Source organism: Vulpes vulpes, chromosome 1, assembly GCF_048418805.1.
Source record: "Vulpes vulpes isolate BD-2025 chromosome 1, VulVul3, whole genome shotgun sequence".
NCBI classification, from domain to species: Eukaryota; Metazoa; Chordata; class Mammalia; order Carnivora; family Canidae; genus Vulpes; species Vulpes vulpes.
In genome coordinates this window covers 16,022,979-16,047,197 of record NC_132780.1, presented here as the reverse complement: position 1 = coordinate 16,047,197, position 24,219 = coordinate 16,022,979, and the positions used below count along the sequence as shown (strand labels likewise).

The 24,219-nt window shown below is 50.6% G+C and overlaps 1 protein-coding gene across 2 annotated transcripts in view; it reads right to left on the bottom strand.

Annotated features, from left to right (window-relative positions):
* AP2A1 (adaptor related protein complex 2 subunit alpha 1) overlaps positions 1-23,564 on the bottom strand; it is a 33,372-nt gene extending 9,808 nt beyond the window's left edge. For both annotated transcript variants that reach the window (XM_072757315.1, XM_072757317.1), the window contains exons 1-7: positions 23,336-23,564; positions 10,086-10,154; positions 9,820-9,962; positions 9,285-9,478; positions 2,202-2,331; positions 1,656-1,757; positions 94-202 (exon numbers count right to left, since the gene is read on the bottom strand). In XM_072757315.1, coding sequence (XP_072613416.1) covers positions 94-202; positions 1,656-1,757; positions 2,202-2,331; positions 9,285-9,478; positions 9,820-9,962; positions 10,086-10,154; positions 23,336-23,402 — 814 coding nt within the window. In that variant the 5' untranslated portion in view covers positions 23,403-23,564. The remainder of the gene's footprint in view (positions 1-93; positions 203-1,655; positions 1,758-2,201; positions 2,332-9,284; positions 9,479-9,819; positions 9,963-10,085; positions 10,155-23,335) is intronic.
* Between the last annotated feature and the right edge of the window lie 655 nt (positions 23,565-24,219).

Sequence of the window (24,219 nt, the reverse complement as noted above, 5' to 3'; positions counted from 1 at the left end):
ATCCTGACAGACCCCAGGCCCTGGCCCCTGCTGTCCCACCACCAGATCAGAGGCCCCAGGGCCCAACCCGGATGGGCTCAGTGGCAGTGGTACCTGGCGGTGGGTAGCACTGTAGCAGCCGCAGGAGCTTCACTGAGAGCCAGGGCGCTGGGACAAAGTAGTAGGTGTAGTCCTGCAGGTCGGTGGAGGCCGAGGACACAATCTGGGGACGGAACAGGGGGTGAGGCATGGACAGGGAAGGGCATGGCATAGGGGCAAGGCAGAGCAACACTATCTTCCCAAGGGGGTGCAGAAATCTGAGGCCCAGGGAGGGGAGTGAGGAAGCCTGGGGCACAGTGAGTGACCTAAGCCAGGGCTCGCTGGCTTTTCCAGTAATGCTGCTGTCCAATAGGAAGTCTGCCAATCTGATCCCCTTCAGTGAGCCCCCTAATCCAAACAGCAGCCTCACAGTGGTCTGGGTTCCTCCAGTTATCATAGATCACACCAGTTCACTGCGGACTTGTGTCCTTGTCACTGTGCCCCAGGACTGGAAGCAGCTCAGGGGCAGGAACCAGCTCTGCCCCTTTTCTAGATTCTAGGCCTAAGACAAGATCAGACGTAAGAAAGGCTCAGGGAAGACGTGGGAAAATTAGTAAAAGAGTGTGGGACTTTCTCTCCTTATGGCAAACTCTTGCTCAGCCTGGGAAATCCCTCTTCCAGGAAGCATCCCCACCCTGCCCTGTGCCACGGCTATGATAACACATATGTGCCCTGCCTCCAATGTCACTGTCTGGGTCTCCCAGACCAGCCTGGCATACGGGAGTATTCAGGGGTATGGTGAATGGATGACAAAGTGATCAAATGAGCTGGTATGTTTGTTCTCTTGGCCTGAGAATCCAGGCCTCTTCTTACCTGCTTAGGAAATGTTTATATTCACTCTAAGTGTCAATTTAGGGGATCACCTTTCCCAGGAATCCTTCCTAGACTTCCAGGATGGTTAAAGTGCCTCTTTTCGGGTCTCTAATGCCCTATACTACTTCCATGACGGCACAGATCACCCCTTTTAGGAAAATCTGGGATGGTCTGCCTGCCTTGCAACATCCCCACCCCCCTTCCCCTCCCGCCAACAGGACAGAGCGCTCCAGTAGAGCTTGGGTCTGACTCATCTGTGTCCCCAGAGCCTGGCACACAGGCAGCCTCAGGCCATGTTCCCAAGATAGGGGTGAAGGTGGTAAGAGGAGCAGAAGGAAGGAGAGGAAAGGAGACATATGAGAAAGAGGGTCAGGAGAAACAGCAGGGAAAGTAGGAAGAGGAATGAGATAGTGGGGCAAAAGGGAGGATATTAGAAGAGCCACTCTCACTTCCTGGGCACTCACAACACTCAGGCCCATACTAATGTTATATAGACTGACTCACAGCAGCTACACTGTGAGATGGGCACTGGTACTGTCCCCCATTGAACAGACGGGGTAAGTGAAGCCCAGAAAGGTAAAGCCACTTGTCCAGGGCCACACAGCCAGGAAGTGGCTGAACCAGCATGAACCTAGCTCAGAGGCTGAGTTTGTAACCACTGTGCTGGGCTGCCTCTCTGGGAGAGTAAGGGGACCAGGGAGGTGCTCCAGGGAACAGAGATGACCAGGCCGGCCTCCTGCAGCCCACGATGGGACCACACCCACCCGGCTCAGGCGGGACACCGCCAGGGAGATGCATGTCTTGAAGTCATCTGGGTTCTTCTTGCAGAGGCAGGTGATGAGGCTGACAGCTGCTGTGACCACACCCTGCCGAGGCAGATAAGCGGCAAGTCAGGGCTACCGGGCTGGGGGTCAGCCTGGGGACAAGGGTCCAGGCTGTAGACCTGAAAGCAGAGACTCAAGGGCTGAGTGGGTGATGTGTGATGGGGACACTGGGCAGGATCCCTGGGCAGTCGGGGGCAGGTGGGTATCAGGGATGGATATGGGGGTTTCTGGACACTTGTGGGGACTTAGTCACTTGTCCTTAGTGACAAGTACTAAGGACACTAGACCAAGATCTCTATGTGCCTGAGTAGAGGCAGGGACAGAGGCAGGGGTGGGCCCTGGGCATCCAGGTGGGAATCAGGGCAGGAGTGGACAGTCCCTGGGATTTTCCATGGGTGTCCGGTGGAAGGATCTTTGGGTGAATTACTGGGGGTGGCTCTGGGAGCCAGCAGCCTGGGGTCTCCAGGTGCCAGGCAGGGGGCTCACCATGTGCTGGTCGTTGAGCAGGTGCACCACACGGGCCGTCCACTCGCCCATGGGCACTAGGTCAGGTGAGGCCTTGTACAGCCGTAGCAGGCACAGGGCCGCGCTCTGTTTCACACTGTCCATGCTGTCCCTATGGTGACACGATTGGGTAGGAGGATGGTCAGTGCGACCCCAGCCCCACACAGATCTCCCCTCCTCTCCTGCTCCTCCTCAGGAAGGGTAGCCAGCAGCAGTTGGGCAGAGCCAGGTGGACCAGAGATCCAATCTGGTGCTGCCCTCCTCACCCACCAAGCCTCAGTTTTTTTTATCTGCAAAATGGGTTCCATCTTAGTCACCTTGGGGGCCACCGGCAGAACAATGCAAAATGTCAAGCCTGGCTGTGCTCCTTTATTCCTTTACCAAACACTTACTTTGTGCCCACTGGGAGGCTCAGGGGTGAACACACTGGTCCAAGTGACTGTCCTCACAGAGCTTACTTTCTAGCCAGGCAGGTATCCTAGCGCACACACCAGATACCGTCTGGTTTCAGTGCTATGGCACCAATGAGTGCCAGGTACAAGGAGCGCTGGGAATGCTATTTGGCAAAAAGGCCTCTCTAATAAGGCAGGTGAGTGGAGAACTGGGTTTAATGAGCAAAATCAGAAAATCTCTGTACTGCACAACCCAGGGAGAGGGCACAGCCTGTGTGGAGGCCCTGGGGCAGCCACGGGCCTATGTGTGGCTGCAGTGAGTGAGTGAGCAATGTGGGGGGAAAGGTGGGGAAATCGGATGGAGGGACAATGAGCCAGACCATGCAAGGCATCAAGAACCATGGTAATGACCCTGCTTTTACCTAGGGGGACATGAAGCTGCTGCAGGTGACAAGCAGGGAAGCACCAAAATCGAGGGGAAAGCGGTAAAAGCACCACCCAGAGCCCTTTTGCTCTGACCCAGACACCCTGTGTGACTAACTCATTCATCTCCTCTTTTGGGCAAACTGAGGAACTGGGGTCAGACATGCATGCCTGAGGTCCTGACTGATGGAGTGCAGTTCTAAGGGAAGCTGCTGACCCTCACTGATGGGTGGTATTATGATGCTGAGACTGTTTTTGGACTCTTTACCTCAGGAGGAATTAGGGAATGAATAAAGGACACTGTGGACAAGAAGCTGGCACAGACTCAAGCACAGAGGGGGCATGCAGGGATGTCCTGACAGCCCAGGCTCTGGCCTCAAAGTCAAGGGTTTCCTAGACAGGACCCAACCAAAGCCTGAGCAAAGGACACAGAGGAAGTCCCATGAGGGATGACCCGCACAAGTCAAAGGCCAGGTGAAAAGACATTTCACCAGATGTGCAAGAGAAAACAAGAATTGCAGCGACAAGGCAGCTCTGATTCCTCCTGCCAGCCAGGCAGATGCATGCATGTTGGCCAGGCCAGGAATACAGGAGCCCTCATGCAGACATGGGAACAGGCCCTCAGGAGAGGAGTGGGGCCACCCCTGGTCAGCATACCACTGGGAGCTATGCAGAACATGCCCAGTGATTCTGCTCCTGGACACCCACCCTGAGGTGGGCACATGTGCATGTCCAAGGTGACGGCTCCAGAATGTTTGCTGACCAATGGTCATTAACTTTTTTTAAAAAAAATTTTTTTTTTTTTTTTTAATGTAGTCATACAGAGAGAGAGAGGCAGAGACACAGGCAGAGGGAGAAGCAGGCTCCATGTACCGGGAGCCCGACATGGGATCCGATCCCGGGTCTCCAGGATCGCGCCCTGGGCCAAAGGCAGGCGCCAAACCGCTGCGCCACCCAGGGATCCCGATGGTCATTAACTTAATACCCAAACCAGTGGAATGGTCTCTTCACCACTGTCACAGCTCACATGTCAGGTGCACTGACCCTAAGCCATGCTCTGTTCTAGGTGTTTCTCCAACCCTTGTGGGAGGTGACCTGTACCATCACCTCCAACTATGTGTAAGGGAACTTCCACCCACACACTGAATGGAGGAATAGGAGTTATTTATCACCTTGGGTAATTTAAACAGAGACTGTATGACTATTTTGGTAAAGCTTAAAATTATGTAATGCAGGAGTGCCTGGGTGGCTCGGTCAGTTAAACATTGGTCTTCATTCAGTTCAGGTCATGATCTTGGGGTCCTGGGATAAGCCCCGCACTGGGCTCCAAGCTCAGCAGGGAGTCTGCTTGAGATTCTCCTTCTCCCTCTTCCCCTCCCCCTGCTCAAATTCTGTCAAATAAATAAATGAAATTTAAAAAACAATAACTATGTAACACAGGTGTGTATGCCCAGGTATCAAAGGACAAGGAGGTACAATGGGAATAATGACCATCGAATGCAGGGCACAGGGAGGGAGAAGATGGAGAGGATATGAGGGGTGTGAAGGGGGGAAATTGAACTGTTTCCCTTCTTTAAAAAAAAAAAAAAAAAAAGCTGTCATACCATAATGACCCAGAAATTCCACACCCAGGCATCTACCCATGAGAACTAAAAACAAACTTCACACAATGTATTTGTACATTATTCAAAGGAGTCAGAGGGAAACTTTTTGATGAATGGATAAATAAAATGTGGTCCCTCCAGGCAGTAGAATATTATTATTGGGCCATAAAAAGGAAATAAGTATAGTTGCATAGAATATGGAGGAATCCCGAAAACGTTACGCCAAGCGAAAAAAAAGCCAGAGAGAAAAGGCCACATATCACATGCTCCCATTTATCTGAAATGTCCAGAATAGGCAAATCCAACGAAACAGAAAGCAGATTAGTGGCTGTCTGGAGTTGGAGGGAAAGGCAATGGGAAGTGAAATGCTAATTAGTATGGGGCTTCTTTTTGGGGTGATTGGAATGTTCTGGAATTAGTGGCAGTAGCTGCACAATACCGTGAATGTACTAAAGACCACTGAATTTTACACTGTTAACTGTTAAAACTTGGAATTTTATCTTAATTAAAACAAAACAAAAACAAAAACCTGCCTAAAAAAACATATTCCTCTGTGCCCCAGTCACCGTCAAGGCCAAGTTTTGGGTGTCGAGAGGATAGCCAAGCACTGAGATAAGCCCAGCCTGGCCCCCGAACGAAGGCATTTGTTCCTTGGTGTGAAACTGGGATATATCACCTCTGCTCAGATGAGTCTGTCACACTGGCTGTTTCCTTGGCCCTCACAAGCACCAAGTTCTGCCTGCTTGGGATGGCAATTTTGCCACAACTGATCACTCCGTCCTCTGGGTAAGTTTCTTCGAGTTCTGAGCCATTGCCCTTTCTGCACTTTCCTCCCATTTCCCTGGCCACAGACCTCGACACACTGGGCCACCACCAAGTGACCTTAGGTCACTTCTCACATTCCCCGAGGGACTTTATCTGGCTACAACTTTAATCACCGTCCATCCTGCGCTGTCCCCTATGGTGGCCTCAACCACATGTGACTACTGGACACAGGAGGTGGGGCCAATTGAAACTGGTGTGTGTACATTACCCTCACATGTGGTGAGGAAGTAAACCACTACATGGATAATTTTCATGTCGATCCAATATCCAAATGAAAATACTTTAGATGGACCAGGTTAAATTAAAATAATAAAATAAGTTTCATCCGCTTGTTTTTACTTTGATGTGGCAACTAGAACTGTGGAGGATGTGTGTGGCTCGAGTTCTATTTTTAGAGCTCTGTCCACGTCTCTCCCACACTCCTTCTCTGGCTCCAACTGCCTGTCGTCCAGCTGCCTACTGGACATCTCTGCCCAGATGTCCAATAGGCACCTCATATCCAGAAGAGCAAAATCCAGCTTGGGTCCTGCCTCTTGCTCCCCTGCTTCTCCCCAGGCTTCACATCCACCTATCTATTCAAGCTCATTCTCTCCTGCTTTCCCACCCCATGTAATCCATGCTGTAAGCTTCACTCCCAGAACATACCCAGTGATAACCTCTACTGCTACAACCCTGGTCCCAGCCACCATCAGCTCTGACCTGGACAACAACAAACATCTAAGTGTCGCTACCACCACCCCAGTTTCTAGTTCTGCATATGGGTTCTTGAGCTACTTGATTCCGAGGATCAGCCTCTTTTACTGGTTCTGGAATGTTCTCCAGCATTATCCGTTCAAACAGTGCCTCTGTCATATTCTCTTCCTTCTCTTCCCCTAGAGCTCTACAGATTTTGGTTTTGTTTATTGAGCAATCTCCACACCCACCTTGGAACTTGAACTCATGACCCCGAGATCAAGAATCACACGTTCTACCAACTGAGCCAGCCAGGCGTCCCTCTAGAACTCTAAATAGTAGTACGTTAGACCTCCTCCATCTTCCGTGACTCTTAACCTCTGTTTTGGAATCTCCCATCTCTGTTTCTCTGGGCTGCATTCTTTTTTTTTTTTTTTTTAATTAATTTTTATTGGTGTTCAATTTACCAACATACAGAAAAACACCCAGTGCTCATCCTGTCAAGTGTCCGCCTCAGTGCTCTGGGCTGCATTCTGATTGGTTTCCTCAGTTCTACTCCTTGTTTACTAATTCTGCTTTGGCTCTGTTGATCCTGCTGCTAAGCCAGACTACTTAAATAATTTTTCCACTTCTTTTTCAAATCTGCTTACACTTGTTTTTTGTTTTCTTATTTATTGAAACATATTACACATATTTATTTTACATTGTATATGAATGTTCCAATTCAACTGCTATTTCTAATTTCCTTTCTGCTGGTTCTTCCTCATGGTGTCCTGTGGCCTGTGTTTAGTGAGATTTTTGACCTTGAATTACTCAAGCAACTTGAAGCTTCATCTGTGGTGAGGGCAGGCTTCTCCAGAAAAGGCTTGCTTGCTTCTGTCAGGCACTGGGCTACTACCAGTTTAAATCACTTTAAACTAAAGATTGGCTTAAGAATTTGTAGTCAACCCAAGTAGGGAGAAATCAGGCTGAAAACCAGTGTGTGGGCTGCTCTGACCCAAGGTTCAAAACAGGTAATTTTGCTTATTAGCTCCCAAGGGGATTTATTTCTAGGTCATCCTCACTTTGAAGTGTGGCCTCTGGAGCCTCTCCTTGGACAAGCTGTGTATCCTGTTCCCAAAGGCTGCAGGGCCCCAAAACCAATATCTAGGTTCACCCTCTAAGTAAAATCTGGCTTTGGCCCTCTGCTCATCTTTCCTCTTAGCTTGTAGCCTGCAAGCTCCTTACTCTCTTGCTAGCTCATGAATACATTGAAGAATATTTCCTTTCCTCTTTTATCCCACATTGATACGTTTCAGCAAGAGCATTAGTCAGGAATCTAGTCCACCATGTTGCCAGAAATATAAGTCGTACCTTCTCCCACACCAAGCTGAGTGATCTTTTAAAAATACAAAGCTGGGATGCCTGGGTGGCTCAGTGGTTGAGCGTCTGCCTTCTGCTCAGGGTGTGATCCCAGGGTCCTGGGATCAAGTCCTGCATCAGGCTCCCTGCATGATGCTTCTCCCTTTGCCTATGTCTTTGCCTCTCTCTGTGTGTCTCTCATGAATAAATAAATATTTTTAAAATAATAAATAAAAATACAAAGCCAATCATGTCACGCGCCAACTTAAAACACGCCAACCCCTCTCATTTCAATTAGAATAAAATCCAAACTCCCCTTATTCTATCTCTTGTTCACTGCACTCTAGCCACAAAGACTATCTCTTGGTTCCTTGAATATAGAAAGCTCATGCCTCAGAGCCTTTGCACGTGCTGCTCCTTTCACTTGGATACTCTCCAACCTTTTTTTTTTAAGACTTATTTATTTATTCATGAGAGACACAGAGAGGCAGAGACACAGGCAAAGGGAGAAGCAGGCTCCTTGCAGGGAGCCCGATGTGGAACTCGATCTGGGATCCCAGGATCACGACCTGAGCCAAAGGCAGGCGTCCAACCGCTGAGCCACCCAGGTGTCCAACATTTTATTTTATTATTATTTTTTTTAATTTTTATTTATTTATGATAGTCATACAGAGAGAAAGAGAGAGGCAGAGACACAGGCGGAGGGAGAAGCAGGCTCCATGCACCGGGAGCCCGACGTGGGATTCGATCCCGGGTCTCCAGGATCGCGCCCTGGGCCAAAGGCAGGCGCCAAACCGCTGCGCCACCCAGGGATCCCTGTCCAACATTTTAAAATAATTATCTTCTCATCATTCTAGTCTCAAATTACAAGTCATCATCTTGGAGAGACCCTCCCTGATGAGTGTATTTAAGTAGCTTCCACCACCACCTCCCTCGCCCCCTACTACTGTTTTGTTTTCTTCACAGCATTTATCACTATCTGAACTCCTCTTACTTTTTATGTATATATTTGCTCTTTGTAGGCTTCCTGTAAAATGTAAGCTTCCCGAGGTTGGGCACAACAGTCCTTGCTTCTCCCTCCTGCCTCCCAAAACCCACGACAGTGCCCAGCACACGGCAGGCACTCAAAAAATATTTGATGAATGACCTGCCTCAGGACTTGTGTCTTTCATGCCTTTCCCCTTCACACAGCCAGCAACTCCTCCTCACCCAGGTCTCAGCCTGATGCTACAACCTCTAGGAACCTCTCCCTGATCCCTCAGACTAGGCTAGGTGTCCAACAAAATGTCCTTCCAGACTTCTGTGCTCCACAGCATGGTTCCAAGAGTAATTATACATTTCACTCTGCAGTCATTCAATGTTTCCCACTCTGGGCCATGAGTGCTTGGGAAGACGATGACCATGTCCATTTCTGGTCATGACTATATTCCTAGCAAACAGCACAACACAACACTTTGCACGCATATATGCTCAACAAATGTTTGCTGAATGAATGAACCAAGATGCAGAAGTTCTGGAGGGCTGTTGCTGGTGTAACTTAATAGTTATCACCTCATCTATACTAGATATTAAAGATCAGTTAATCAGACAGACACCCCATTGGCTTTGTTGGGTTGGCGTTACACCACTGAGTTGGGTTGGTGAGATGAAGACAGAGAATCACAGGGCTGAATCTAAGCCCAGCATTATCCCCACATCCTGGCTTGGAGGTCTTGGGCAGGTGACACAAGCTCTCTGACCCTCAAACGTGGCTAAACCTTGTCTATTCCACTCCAAACCCCAGCCCACCTGGGTCCCCAGTGCCTCACCCAGCCACCAGGATGCGTGGGATGTCAGCAGCAAAGGCCTCGCCCATCTCACGGCTGCCCACGTTGGCGATGCAGTGCAGGGCCAGGCACATGAAGGTGGGGTTGCGGCTGGCCAGGTCGTTCTTGATGGCATTGTTGATGAGCCGGATCAGCTCAGAATTTGAGTTCACCAGAACGGAGATGAAGAGGTAACCCTGGGTGAGGAAGGTGGGAACCCTGTGGCTAAGTGATCCTAGGTCCCAATCCTCTGACCCTGGAGTCTGTACTTTTAGCCCCTTCCTCCCTCAGACCCAGGAGTCCAGGTCCTCAGCCACTTCCTCCCTCAGACAATTTCCTCCCTCAGATCCAAGAGTATAGGCCCCCAGCCCCCTCCTCCCTCTAACCCAAGAGTCTAGGCCCCCAACCCCTCTTCCCTCAGACCCAGAAGTCCAGGTCCCCAGCCCTCTCCTCCCTCAGAACCAGGAGTCCAGGCCCCTAGCCCCCTCCTCCTCAGACCCAGGAGTCCAGGCCCCCAGCCCCTCCTCCCCACACTCACTATTTGCTTCTCTGTGTACTTGTTGGAGCTGAGCAGATTTACGGCCTCCATGTGCCCAAAGTCAATGTCATGGCCAAGCAGGAAGATGAACAGCAGTTTACACACATATTTTTTCTTACTGTAGCCATCTAAGGCTTTGTCCCCTAGGGCCAGAGGGAGCAGGAAAGGGGGGGACAGATGAGGAAGGATCATACCTATAAGTCCCAAGTATCCTAGTTCCCAGTCCCCTCCTCCCTCAGACCCAGGAGTCTAGGCCTCCAGCCTACCTTTGAACTTGGAGCGGATATTGGCCAGTTCCTTGTTGATTCTCTTAATCTCTGCCTCCTTGCTCTTACCTGGGGAGGAGAAGGCAGGGCAGGTGATGAGGGTCCCAGACAGTTGAGCTATCTGTCCTCTTTCCTTGGCCAGGTCCCTCCAGCTGGAAGGGCACACTCCTTCCTCCCTGGGGCCCTGGGGCTTAGGCCAAGCCTGGGCCCCATTTCTAGCTGGGAGGTGGGAACCATGGCTTGTCGGTCTTTACGACCAAGAGGAGAAGCCTGGCACACACTATGGGGTGATCCCCAACTTGTCCCTCTTTCCTCCTCTCAATGTGGTCCTCGAACTGTCCTTGCCCTGGGGTCTCCTGTCCCCACCCACAGCTCTGGTTATGCCTCCACCACCAGACCCTGGAACTGGTCTGGCAAGAAATATGTGGCGAGGGAACAAATGAATGAAGGGCTCGGCTGTCTTTTAGCTGTCTCCCAGGGCCCTCACCCCTACCACATCCCCACCAAGTTCAGCATCTCCTGAAAACCTGCTCCAGTGTTACGAAGGTCCCACTGCCTCCCAGTCACCAGGCCAGATCCTTGGGTTCCGAGCTTGCCCTCTCCTGTCCTATCCCTCCTTACATCCTGTTGGTCCTCTGCCACCAGGCCCACAGACCCACTACTTCCATCTCCTGGCTGCCAACCTCTCCCCAAGCTATGTCCGACATTTCTACACGTCTGACAAGACCCACTTATGGGATGAGTCTAGAGGGCTCTCCCTGGCCCCACAGGCCAGGTCCTGTGCTCCCTGTGTTTCTTGATACCCAGGCACCTCTGTCAGGGTAATCTCACTGAACTGATCAGTGTGATCAGGTCTTGGCCACCCTCACAGCTTGCTGTGTCCCTCGTCATGTCCCCTAGCTCCACTGGAGCCAGACTTCACCATTTCGTCCTTGACAGGCACATCCAAATGGACACCTGGGCATTCCACACCTCCAGTCAGGCCGTTGCCATGTTCTCTTGGCTTGACCTTCAGAATACTGGGACCATCTCCTATGACCTCCTCACCCAGACCCGATGTTTGCTCACCTAGATTACTGCAGTAGCCTCCTTTCTGACCTCCTTGCCTCCTGCTAGGAGGGGGGACTCTACCCCATGGCTACCTAGCCCTCTGGCCCTGCCCTGGCCATCCCACCAATATCACCCCTCACCACATTATTGAGTGTTTCGCCCCACTGGCCTCCACCACTTTCATGGACACTCCACGTTCCTTCCTATCTCAGGGAGGGGCCTAATACGTGCTGTACCCACTGCTTGGGCCCATCTCTCAAGTTATCTCCTTGTCACTTCAGTCTTAGCTCTTGTCACCTCCTCTGAGAGGGTCTATTCTGACCAGTTCATTCAAGCCAATGCCTTATCCTTGTTTCCACCATTAAAAGAAAAAAGTCCTCCCTAGCATCTTTCACACCATGTAACTATTTTTATTTATATTTACTGTACAATCTTCATTTTTTTAAAGATTTTATTTACTTATTTATGAGAGACCCAGAGAAAGAGGCAGAGACATAGGCAAAGGGAGAAGCAGGCTCTATCCAGGGAGCCGGATGCAGGACTCAATCCTGGGACTCCAGGATCATGCCCTGGGCCAAAGGCAAGCGCTCAACCAGTGAGCCACCCAGGCATCCCTTGGCTTCCACTTCAGATTAGGAACATTACAAGGGAGCTTCCAGAACAGTACCTGGCATACAGCAAGTGCTTAATAAATGTCTGGCCACTTGAACAAAGGCCTGCTCAGATTTATGGCCGTGTCATCCACCTCCCTGAGCAGGTGGCCAGGCACCTGGCAGGCTGTGTGCAATGAACGAATGAATGAATGAACAGGCAAGGGTATGAGCTCTCCTGGTCTTTAGAAATCCTGCCTCACTTTCAACTCCAACTTTCAGGGAAGCTATCAACTACTCCAGGAAGCCCTCTCTGATTAGTACCTCCTGCCCAGGGCTCCTGCCAACTAGCCCTTGAGCTGCACTGTGCAATATGGCGGCCACCAGCCAGGCAGCTCTTCAACACCTGAAATATGGCTATTCCAAACTGAGGTGGGGTTTAGGTGGCAAAGACACACTGGATTTGGAGGACTGGGTAGGAGAAAAACAAGCATGTAAAATATCTCATCGAAAATTTTTAAAAATACTGATTACATGTTGAAGTGACAACATTTTGGTATCTTAGATTAGGTAAACGTGTTAGTAAAATTAAATTTACTAGTTTCTTTCTCCTTTTACGATGTGGCTACTGGAAAAGTTAAAACCACATGTGTGGCTCACACTGTCTATGAGGCACCGCTGTTCCAGGGCCTCCTCTGGGCTCCCATGTGGTCTGTGTCACCTCCAACAGAGCACATGCCATCGGTGTCGGGGTCTGCCCCGGTCCCCAGACCACACGAGGAGACCCTAGAGGGCAGGTCGAGGACCTGCCACTTTTCTGGGCAGCAACTCCATGTTGCAAGGGCCTACTGAGTGCCAAGCTCAGAAAAGGCATGAAGTCATGAATAAGGGCCTCCATCCTCAGAAAGGGGGTGGAGGGCCTGGGGATGAGGGTGGGAGAGTCTCTGGAGCCCCAGGTGAGGAAGGGCCAGTTCCTCAGGGTGAGCTTGAATTGGCCTGTGTGGCCCCACAGGCCACCTGATCCTTCATTTATTAGTTACACATTTCCAGAGCCCCAAGGGCCAGGCCTGAGTGGGGCTACGCTGAGCACCTTGGACCCACGCAGACCTGGCCCTTCTGATCTGCCCCCAGGGGTTCCTGGCCTGAGAGGGCACAGGCGATGGGCCCTGTCCCCACACCTGAATGAGATGTGCAGACAGAGGCTGCCCGGGGCCTCGGTGTTGGCTGCCAGGAGGAGGGGACATTTGAGGAGAGCTCTGAAAGGTGAGGAGGGTTCAGGAGCAGTTCACCGGGTGAGGGCGGCCAGGAGGAAGCCACACCACTGTGGATGGCCTGCATGAGGGTGGCAGCAGGAGGAGGAGGCCCCAGGACAGGCAAGGGTGCAAAGTGGGCCCTGGGAACCAGTGTGCCTGCTCTATGTTATTCTTGAGGATGACCACCAACTGCTTCAAGAGCTTGCCTTAAAACTATTCTGTAGGGACCAGGAAAAAAACACCCTCTTTTATAAATGGACCATGTATTACAGAGCACCTGCTTAGGGACACCTGGGTGGTTCAGTGGGTGAGCGTCTGCCTTCAGCTTCAGAGCGCATGATCCCGGGGTCCGGGGATTGAGTCCCACATCGGGCTCCTCGCAGGGAGCCTACATCTCCCTCTGCCTATGTCTCTGCCTCTCTATGTCTCTCATGAATAAATAAAATCTTTAAAACAAAAGCATCTGCTTAAACTTCATCACAGGGAGATGGGCATTTGAACAGCAATTGAACTTGAAGCATTCTCTGGACTTCATTTAAACCACTATTAAAAGCTTCAAGGGGCACCTAGGTAGCTCAGGGGTTGAGTGCCTTTGGCTCAGGTCATGATCCCAGGGTTTTGGGATCGACTCCCACATCAGACTCCCTGCACGGAGCCTGCTTCTGCCTCTGCCTATGTCTCTGTCTCTCATGAATAAAAAAATAAAATCTTAAAAAAAAGCTTTGAGATACAGGCAAACTAACCTATGGTGTTGGATGATGGACTCGTGCTTATTCTTGTGGGGACAAGGGAGGGGCCTGGGAGGGTGAGCAAGGAAGCTACTGGGGATAGGGGATGTTGTGTCTGCCTCTGGGGGCTGATTCCACAACTGTGTTTAATCAGGAAAAGTTCATCAAGCTTGACATTTAGGATCTATGGTCTTTTTTTTTTTTTTTTTTTTTTTTTTAGATTTTGTTTGTTTATTTATTTATTTATTTATTTATGAGAGACACACAGAGAGAGGCAGAGACACAGGCAGAGATAAAAGCAGACTCCCTGCAGGGAGCCTGATGTGGGACTTGATCCCAGGACCCCAGGATCACAACCTGAGCTAAAGGCAGACACACTCAATCTCTGAGCTACCCAGGCATCCTTCTGTGGCCTTTTTTTTTTTTTCTTCTGTGGCCTTTTTAATACATATTCTATCTCCATATGTATACATATACAGATGTAAATTATTGTTCTTGTATGTTAAATTACACATAAATATGCGTTCATAGAGAAGTAATCAGCTATGCAAAAGACTGTACCAAGCAGATAAGGACAATCTGAAGAATATTTAGAGAATATACATATGTGTGTGCATATTTTTTTAATAGTCTTTAACTATCCACACCTATTTGATATTGCCTCCTGCACAATTGATATACTTTACTATAAAAAAGAATTCACGGAGTGTCTGGGTGGCTCAGTCGGTTGAGTGTCTGCCTTTGGCTCGGGTTGTGATCCCAGAGTCCTGGGATCGAGTCCTACATCGGGCCCTCTGCTCCCCAGGGAGCCTGCCTCTCCCTCTTCCTCCCTCTGTCTCTCATGAATTAAATAGATAGATAGATAGATAGATAGATAGATAGATAGATAGATAGAAAGAAAGAAAGAAAGAAAGAAAGAAAGAAAGAAAGAAAGAAAGAAAGAATTCACAGGGGCACCTGTGTGGCTCAGTTGGTTAAGTGTCTGCCTTCGGCTCAAGTAATGATTCCAGGGTCCTGGGATTAAGTCCCGTGTTAGGCTCCCTGCTCAGCAACTCCCTCTCCCTGTCACTCCCTCCAACCCCCTCCTCATGCTCTCTCTCTGTCTCAAATAAATTAATAAAAAAAATCTTAGGAAAAAAAAACCAACAACACCGAATTCACAAAGAGAAGAAAGCGTCAAGTGTCCAGAAAGAAGGGTCTACAGCCTTGGAGGGAAAGCATCCTAGCAGAGGGCACAGGCTCTGCAGGGATCTAGAGGCAAGTAGTAGCCTGGGTGCCCAGAGATAGCACATGGATGCTACTGAGGGTAACACATGGGAGAAAGGGGCTGAAGACAGCTGGAAGAGAATGGGGTTAATGGAAGGAAGGACTTTCTGGCACTCAGGCCCAGCCAGTGGCAGGGGAATGAGTTCACCATCACAGGAGGCATGAAACCATGTCCGGGTATTTTAAAGGGATTTCTTTTTTTTTTTTAATTTTTTTTAAAAATTTATTTATGATAGAGAGAGAGAGAGAGAGAGAGAGAGAGGCAGAGACACAGGCAGAGGGAGAAGCAGGCTCCATGCACCGGGAGCCCGACGTGGGATTCGATCCCGGGTCTCCAGGATTGCCCTGGGCCAAAGGCAGGCGCCAAACTGCTGCACCACTCAGGGATCCCTTAAAGGGATTTCTTATCCTCAACCATTTCTTGGGCCAGGCTCAGAGATGAGTCACACGAGCCCTGCTCTGGGGGAGCTCCTGGATTGGAAAGGAGGGTGCTGGGGACAAGCGAGTACTTTGACACATGCAAACATGATGGGGGCTGGGAGGCTGGAATCAGCCCAGGGGAGGAAATCTTCCTGGTACACAGCTCCTGGGATTTGAGGATCAAAAGATGGAGTGGCAGAAATAAGAGGAAATGTGCTCTAGGCAGTGCAAGGGCCTGGAGGTTAGTGCAGCAGGCAAGGCCAGACCTCCCAGCCTCTTCTGGGTTTTCTCAGGGTGCTGGGAGCCATGGGAGGCTGCAGGGCCCTCTTCTGCTGGTAGCTCCAGGTGTGAGGAGCATGTGGGTGGAATAGAGGGCTTGCTGCAGGCTAGGGCAATGGGTTGCTGAGCAAAGACCTGCCCTACCTTGGGGGTTTCACTAGCAAGTGGGGCGGGGGTGGGAGAGATAAAGCCTTTGCTGCAACATCGGATGGGTCTGTCTCTGCCACCAAAGGCATCCTAAAGGGACGCTGGGGTGGCTCGGGGGTTGAACATCTCCCTTTGGCCCAGCGCATGATCTTGGAGTCCAAGGTCGAGTCCCATATCGGGCTCCCTGCAGGGAGCCTGCTTCTCCCTCTGCCTGTGTCTCTGCCTCTCTCTCTTCTGTGTCTCTCATGAATAAATGAATAAAAATCTTAAAAAAGGCAAATTGAACTCCATTTAAAAAAAAAAATCTGGGATCCCTGGGTGGCGCAGCGGTTTGGCGCCTGCCTTTGGCCCAGGGCGCGATCCTGGAGACCCGGGATCGAATCCCACGTCGGGCTCCCGGTGCATGGAGCCTGCTTCTCCCTCCGCCTGTGTCTCTGCCTCTCTCTCTCTTTCTCTCTGTGACTATCATAAATAAATTAAAAAAAAATTAAAAAAAAAAATCTTAAAAAAAAAAAGGCATCCTAAAAACTCCAGGCTCCTCCACTGCGGAGGGATTGACATGCCTTCATGGAGGTAACAGGCAAAGGGGTCCAGTACCTCACTGGGAGACAGCTACTGTTTACAATACAAGGTAACAAATGTTCCCCTCTACCAGGATCCCCTGTGCTATGCCTCCCACACAAATCCCAACAACCCAGGGTCCTCAAAGAGAGTTCTGACAGATGATACATATTAACTCTGGACCACCATAAACATCCAGAACACATTGGCCCTATGCTGCTCAATGCGGGAGCCACAGGCCACATGGCTCTTGACACATAGTTGGTGCTACTGAGGGATTAAATTCTTATTTTCCATAGATTTAAAATGAAAAAAGCAATTCTCAATTCGGTCACTGCAAGGTACATTCTGAACAGCTCAGCTTTGTGAATCTGCTTTTTCAAGTTTTGTGGCTTCTTTAAGACAGAACAAGTGTTGCCAATGAAAATTTGGCCTCATCGAGAAGGTACACTAACTGTCTCATGCATCATTTTTAAAATACTGACTGTGTGGGATGCCCGGATGGCTCGGCAGTTGAGGTCTGCTTTCCACTCAGGGCATGATCCTGGAGTTCAGGGATCAAGTCCTGCATTGGGCTCCCTGAGGGGAGCCGGCTTCTCCCTCTGCCTGTGTCTCTCATGAATAAATAAATAAAATCTTTAAAATAAAATAAAATACTAACTGTGCATTCAAATACTATCATGAACATACTGGTGTAGGTAAAATGTATTAAAATGAATTTCAGGGATGCTTGGATGGCTCAGCAGTTAAGTGTCTGCCTTCGGCTCAGGGTGTGATCCTGGAGTCCTGTGATCGACTCCCACATCGGGCTCCCTGCATGAAGCCTGCTTCTCTCTCTGCCTGTGTCTCTCATGAATAAACAAATAAAATCTTTAAAATAATAATAAATAAAAATAAAATGAATTTCACTGGCTTTACTTCACAAAGCGCTCCTGGAACATTTAAAGCTTCTATATCCGGCTTGCTGGGTTAGATGGTGCTCGTGCTATCAGAGTCATCACCACCCGAGAGAGAAAATAGTCTCCTGGAACAACCAGCTGCGAACGAACGCAGCTGCAAAGACCATCCCTGAGCAGCAGCCTGAGAAGGTGTATGTGCTGGTTTGTTGAGGACCCTCAGCCTCTGGTCAAGGCAAGGACGTAGGGCTGCTTCATCCCCACAGCTCAAAATAGTCCTGGCACAGGAAAGGTGTTAAATGCAGATAGTGGACCAAGTATACTCTAATATACTAGAGTCAGTATACTGACCCACAGAAAGGGGGTGAGCCTGAGGCTCAGGCCAGGGGCTGTCTGTCATCAGCATCTGGACACTCACAACCTAAAGCCTATTTCTTCAAGGGCAGGGCCTGGAGGCAGGCAGGGGGCCCCCAGTGGCACACTGGTGTCGGAGAACCACCAAAGTGAGACTCCTCCTTTCTGGTCTCTCCACAGTAGTCTGAAGGGATCCTGTCGCTTCCTGCTCCAAATCCCTCCGTGGCTCCCATCTGACCCATACTAAAAGCACAGTCCTCACCATCATCCTCCAGGCCCTACAGATTTATTAGTCCCCTCTCTGACCACAACTCCTACTCTCCCCACCATCAGCAGCCTCCTCTTCCTGCTCCTCCTCCTCCCTAAATTCCTCCTAGCCCAGTCCTGCCTCAGGGCCTTTGCACAGGCTGCCAAGCATGTCCTCCTCCAGATTTATGCAGGCCTAATTCACCCACCAAATTTGATTCTTTGCTCCAATGTCACCTTTTCAGCAAGAGACTCTGACCAGCTTATATAAGAGCGCTATCCCTAACTTTGTCCCTGTACCCCTTCCCTGCTTTATTTCTTCCCAACCCCCCACCTACCACCTGTCTATATACCTGAATACTACATATTTACTTGTGTACTGATCCATTTCCCCTTAGGATATGAACACCATGGAGAGGGGACTTTTGTACACTGCTGTAGTCCCATTACTTAGAGCAGTGTCTGGCACTCAATCGGTGCTCAGGAAAGATTGGTTTGTCTGCTGGTTCGTTCATTCATTCATTCATTTATTCATTCAACTAGCAAATGTCTTCTGATGACTCTTGTAGGCCAGGTCCCACAGAAGGCAGAACTGGGGACCCAGGGAGGGATCAGAACAGGCCTGTGCTCTAGGGCCTAGGGGAGAAGCCACGAAAGGAATGGGGCACAATCTGGAGGATGTACCCTAATGGAGGTACGCGGGCCACTGTAGCAAGTCCGCACCACCCTTCCCATTCCATCACTTGCAAACTTGCAAACTCCTCAGGCCTGGGGGGAGCTGGGACCCCAAAGAGGAGACAGCCCAACCCTGGGCTCTGGAAGCTCCCAGTCAGATTAAGTGACTGGGAGGCAGATTCGAGCTCAAAACAGCACAGGACATGCCCTCAGGCTGGGCCCAACCCAAACCTTTCCCCTTCTCTCTCTCCTTTTTTAAAGATTTTATTTATTTATTTGAGCAACAGAGAGTATGAGTAGGGGGAGGGGCCGAGGGAGAAGCAGGCTCTCCACTTAGCGGAGAGCCTGACTTGGGGCTTGATCCCAGGACCCTGGGATCATGACCTGAGCTGAAGGCAATTGCTTAACTAACTGAGCAACCCAGACGCCCCAGCCTTTCCCCTTCTTATCTACAGAATTTGCCCTTTCCTTCTCAAAAGCCTGCCTTTCATCTCCTTCTAGAGTTTTCCCCCCGAACTCCACTATGCCCTTCAGATTTTCCAGCAGGAAGGCTCCACACTCCTCCCCTTCCTGCACTTGCTCATCTCTGAGCGCTGGCTCATCTACATCCTTCAGGCTTTTTCCCTCGCTCCTACTTGAAGCCCTCCCTGGTGCTCTCAGGACAAACACCAACCTGGCCTCTGCCCACCTGCTCAATGCTACATCCCATCCCATCCCTCTTGTACACCAGCCACATAGGCCTCCACTCAGTCTCTGCTGGGCCTCAGGACCTTTGCACTGCTGTCCCTCTGTCTTCATCACTCTTCTCCACCTATATTGGCCTGGAGAACTCTGTCCCATGTCTGAGCAATGCCACCAGACAGAGTCTTCATTTTTTTTTCTTCATTTCAACACTGTGGCCTTCTCTCTCACTGGAATTAGGACGGCTACAAGTTTTTTTCCACTTACACCAAAAAACTGAGATATAATTCACATACCATAAAGTCCACCATTCTAAAGTGTGTAATTCAGTGGTCTTTGGTATATCCATAGTCTGGTGTAACAATCACCACTATCTACTTCCAGAACATTCTCATCACTCCAAAAAGAAACCCTACATTCATTGGCAGTCACATCACATTCCACCACCCCCCTACCTAGCCCTAGGTGGCCACTAACCTACTTTCTGTCTCTATGGATTTGCCTATTCTGGACATCTCATACAAATGAAATCATATATGTGGCCTTCTGTGTCTGGCTTCTTTCACTTAGAATAAGGTTTTCAGGGTTCATCCACGTTATAGTGTGTGTCATTCTTTTTTTTTTTTTTTTTTAACATATTTGAGAGAGAGTGAGTGAGAGAGCATGAGTAGGGGGGAGCCGAGGGAGAAGCAGACTCCCTGCTGAATAGGGAGCCCGATGCAGAGCCCAATCCCAGGACCCCAGGATCATGACCTGAGCTGAAGGCAGATGCTCAACTGAGCCACTAAGGCACCCTGCGTGTGTCATTCTTTTTTAATGGCTTGATAACATTCCATTGCGTGGTATACCATGACGTTTTGTACATCCATTCATCCGATGATGGACATTTGGGTTGTTTGCTTCCATTTTGGGGCTCTGGTGAGTAACCCTACTATGAACATCTGCATACAAGTGTTTGTGAGAAGGATGGCTACAGTTTTTATGTAGTACCTGTCTCCTTCATAAATCTGTCCTATTCACCATGGTGTCCCCTGTACCCTCGACAACGTTTGAAACATCAGCCACTCGATGTTTATTTGATGAAAAGACGAAGGATAAGAGGAATCCCTGATTCTCTAGCTCCAATTCATTTGGCCAAATTACCTCTATTGCCCCAAAGTCAGACTCTCTTCCTCTAGGATCCTGCAGTGAAGCCAACATGTTTTCTCTTTCCTTCCCCCCCACCCCCCATCATCCAATTCCCTTGCAAATCCTCCAAAATTTGTCCCCAAACCAACCACTTCTCACCCTTCCCTTCTCATCCCAGTCAAGCCAACACCATCTCTCACCTGGATGCCTGCAGCAGCCCCCTAATTATCTGCCTGCTTCCGCCACTACCTCTTGAGTCTGTTCTCTTCATGCCAGCAAAGGAATTATTTTAAAACATCAGTCAGCTCAAGCCCCTCCTGTGCTCTAACCCTTCTCTCGTTTCACCCAGAGAAAGGCCAGAGTGCTCTTTAAGGCCTGTAAAGCCCTCCACAATCCCTGTCCCCTCTCTCTGCCCTCATTTCCTGCCCTCTCCCCCCTCAGCTCCAACCACACAGGTCCCCTCCCTCTTACCAGAACACACGTCAAGCATGCTGCCACCCCAGGACCTCTAAATGCACCATTCCTCCACCTGGACCCCTCTGCCCTCCAAAATCTACAGGGTCTGTTCCTTCACTTTATTCAAAAGTCTACTCACATGTCACCTCCTTGGGGAGGCCTACTCAGGCACCATCTCAATCCTGGTCCTTCCTTATCTTTCCTTCCTGACCTTCCTTCACATTACCTTCTGACATAGTGTCATTTATTGTAGTTCAGTGTTTATTTTCTATGTCCCTCATGGCCTGAGTGCTCCCAAGCCAGAGATTCTTGTTGGCTGTTATAGCCTAGTCCCAGGTGTACTGTCAAAAAGTAGTGATCAGGGGCACCTGGGTGGCTCAGTGGTTGGGTATCGGCCTTCGGCTCAAGTCGTGATCCTGGGGTCCTGGGATTGAGTCCCGCATCAGACTCCCAGCAGAGAGCCTGCTTCTCCCTCAGCCTGTGTCCTTGCCTCTTTCTCTGTGTCTCTCATGAATAAATAAATACAATCTAAAAAGAAAAAAGTAGTGATCAAAAAGCATTTGTTGAATAAATGAATGAATGAATCTTCAGAGACAAGATGATATTATCAAGGAAGTTTACAGATAAGAAAATAGGAGCCTCGAGGTGCCTGAGCAGCTGACTCTTGATTTTGGCTCAGGTGGTGATCTCAGGGTCGTGAGATGAAGCCCTGAGTTGGGCTCTGTGCTCAGTGCAGTGTCTGCTTGAGAGTCTCTCTCTCTCTTTCCCTCTCTTTCTGCCCCTCCTCCTTGTGCTCTCTTTCTGTCTCTCTCTAAAATAAATAAGTCTAAAAAAATAAAAAGAAAGAGAAAGAAAGAAAGAAGAAAGAAAGAAAGAAAGAAAGAAAGAAAGAAAGAAAGAAAGAAAGAAAAAAAGAAAGAAAAAACTGGGACTCAGAGAAGTTAAATGACTCGCCAAGAGTCACATCACTTCACATTGCTGGTAGGCATCTGGGGCAATGCACACCTACTCCTGATAGATGGCCCCCCACCTAACCCGCAGCCCCTCCTCACTCACCTCTTTCCATAGTAACCACAACATCTCTCCTTCACCTGACTCCCAACACCTTCCAGCCCTCTTTCGCTGAGCACCTACCATGTACTAGGTCCTTTCATATCTACCAAATTCCAAAATAATCTCCAGGCATCTAACAGAGGCCACTTGTCAGATCCACCAAATGACAAAAACAATAGCCAAGACTGTCCAGTGTTTGGAATGTGCAGAAGGCCTCACTCACATGCATTTATCACAACAACCTCATCAGGAAGGTGCAATCAGCAGTCCCTCCTGACAGATGAGGAAATAGAAAGGCGAAATCCCCCATTCAAGGTCACATGGCTAGGGAGTGACAGCACTCAAACTCAAGCCCAGGTCCGGCTGACCCTAGAGCCCCTGCGGATATAGCCTCCAAAGCTCTTGGCAGCTCCAAACACCAACACCCACTCCCAGGAGTTGGGAAGCTGACTTGGCACCAGGCCTCTCATCGTCACGACAATTCTTGCTGCTGCTGCTCACTGTCCCCATATTGATGTGGTCAGATGGGAGAGGGCTCCAGATTCAGGACTGGCCTGCTCCCTGACCTCTGACCTCCCTCTGGGATCAGGCTTCCCCCAACCCCCAGCTTTCCAGATCTCTTCCAACAAAATCTTAAGGCTCCCTGGGCCATTCTTTTGAGCTCTGGGCTCTCCCCATTCTGGCACATTCCTCAAGCCCCCACTTTGTAACCTCTTCTTCTTTGTTCCAGGCCCCTAGCTTCCTGTCTCGGGTTCTCCCAAGACCCTCCACCCTCAGCAACTCTCCTCTGTATTCCTCAACCCCTCCTTTCCCTGTAGCGACCCTTCAGCCCCCCCTCCATTGCCCTCCATTCTGGAGTCCCTCTCTCCCTCTTCAAGGTCCTGCTATAGTCCCACCTTCCCATCTCTCTTCCTCAACCCCCTGGGACTTTCTATTACTCTCAGATTCGCTCTGTGCACCACCCAGGAGCCTCCGTGACCTACCTAGCCCCTTCCCTTCTATGACACCCCCAGCCAGGCCCTCAAAGCCAGACCCCATGATGCTTCCTGTGTTTTACGTCCTCCGGGTCTCCTCTTGCCCTCTCCCACTCTATCACTCCACAGGGTACCCCCCACCCATGCACCTCCTTCCCTTTCTACCGACATCAAGGATTTCTCTCTCCCCACCACTGATAGGTTCCTCCAGCCTCTCTAGCATTCCCAGGGGACACCCTTATGTCCCCAGCCCCGGGACCTTTCCTTTAACACCCCCCGGACGCCTCTAGCCACTCCGTGTCGTCACCTCAAGAGGCACTCTATGACACCCTAAGTCCTTCCATTGCTCCCACCCTAAAGTTCCCCCCGGGGCCTCTCTATCCTCTCCCCCTTTGCCCGCGATGGCTTTCAATGCCCCGGGCCCCTCAGTAATCCCCGAGCCCCTCAATTCCATGCTCCCCCGCCCTCCAGTGTCCCCCGGCCGCGCTCTCACAGTTCCGGATGTCGGAGATGAACACCGCGAGCCCCCGCATCCCATCGCCCTTGGAGACGGCCGGCATGATGGCGGTGGTGTCGGCTCCAGGCCTGGCCGGGCAGGGCACAGCGCAGCGGGGGCTGGCAGGCGGGGACCGGGAGCAAAGGACCCCAAGCAGCGCCGAGAAGCAGAGCCGGCCAGGGGGGAGGGCGGGCTGGCGGGCGGGCGGGCGGCAGGCCGCGGCTCCGCCCCCGGCCCCTCCCCTCCCGTCCGCCGTCCTGAGCTATCAACCTCCCATTGGCTCGAGTTACTGCCGCTCAGAATCGGACGCAACCGCCCCCCGCTCTCTCTCTCATTGGTCGCTGGACAAAGGCACGCTGCTGCGATTGGCCCAGTGGCCCGCTATTTCCGTTCGCGGGGGGGCGGGGGAAAGGGGCGTTGCCCGAGAGACGGGCGGAGTTCGGTTACGTGCGGTGGGACCGCCCCCTCCGTGAGGCCGGGTCCCTTGCTGATTGGATCCGGCGAAGGGAGGGATTGACAAGAAGGAAGGCGGGGGCGGGGGCCTGCGAGGCGGGACTTGCATTTATCTCGACCAATGAGAGGGCACATCGCCCACGCAGGCGTCGCGGATTCGCCAGACCTCTCCAGTTCCCGCCCCCGATTGGGCGGTTGTGGGGGCGGGAGAAAGGCGATCATAGGTAGAGAAGGAAGGGGAACGGGGTTGTCACTCGTCTTGCCCAGGATAGGTGGAGCGTCGCCTGCAATTCCCCGCTGCAGAGAAGTGGTTGGGAGGGGCAAGAAAATGTGAGATGTTTACTGCGCAAGCGTCTGCCTGTTTCCACTTTCTCTCTCCTCTCTTACACCCCCGACTCCTTAAATCTTCTTCCAGGAAGTCTTCCCGT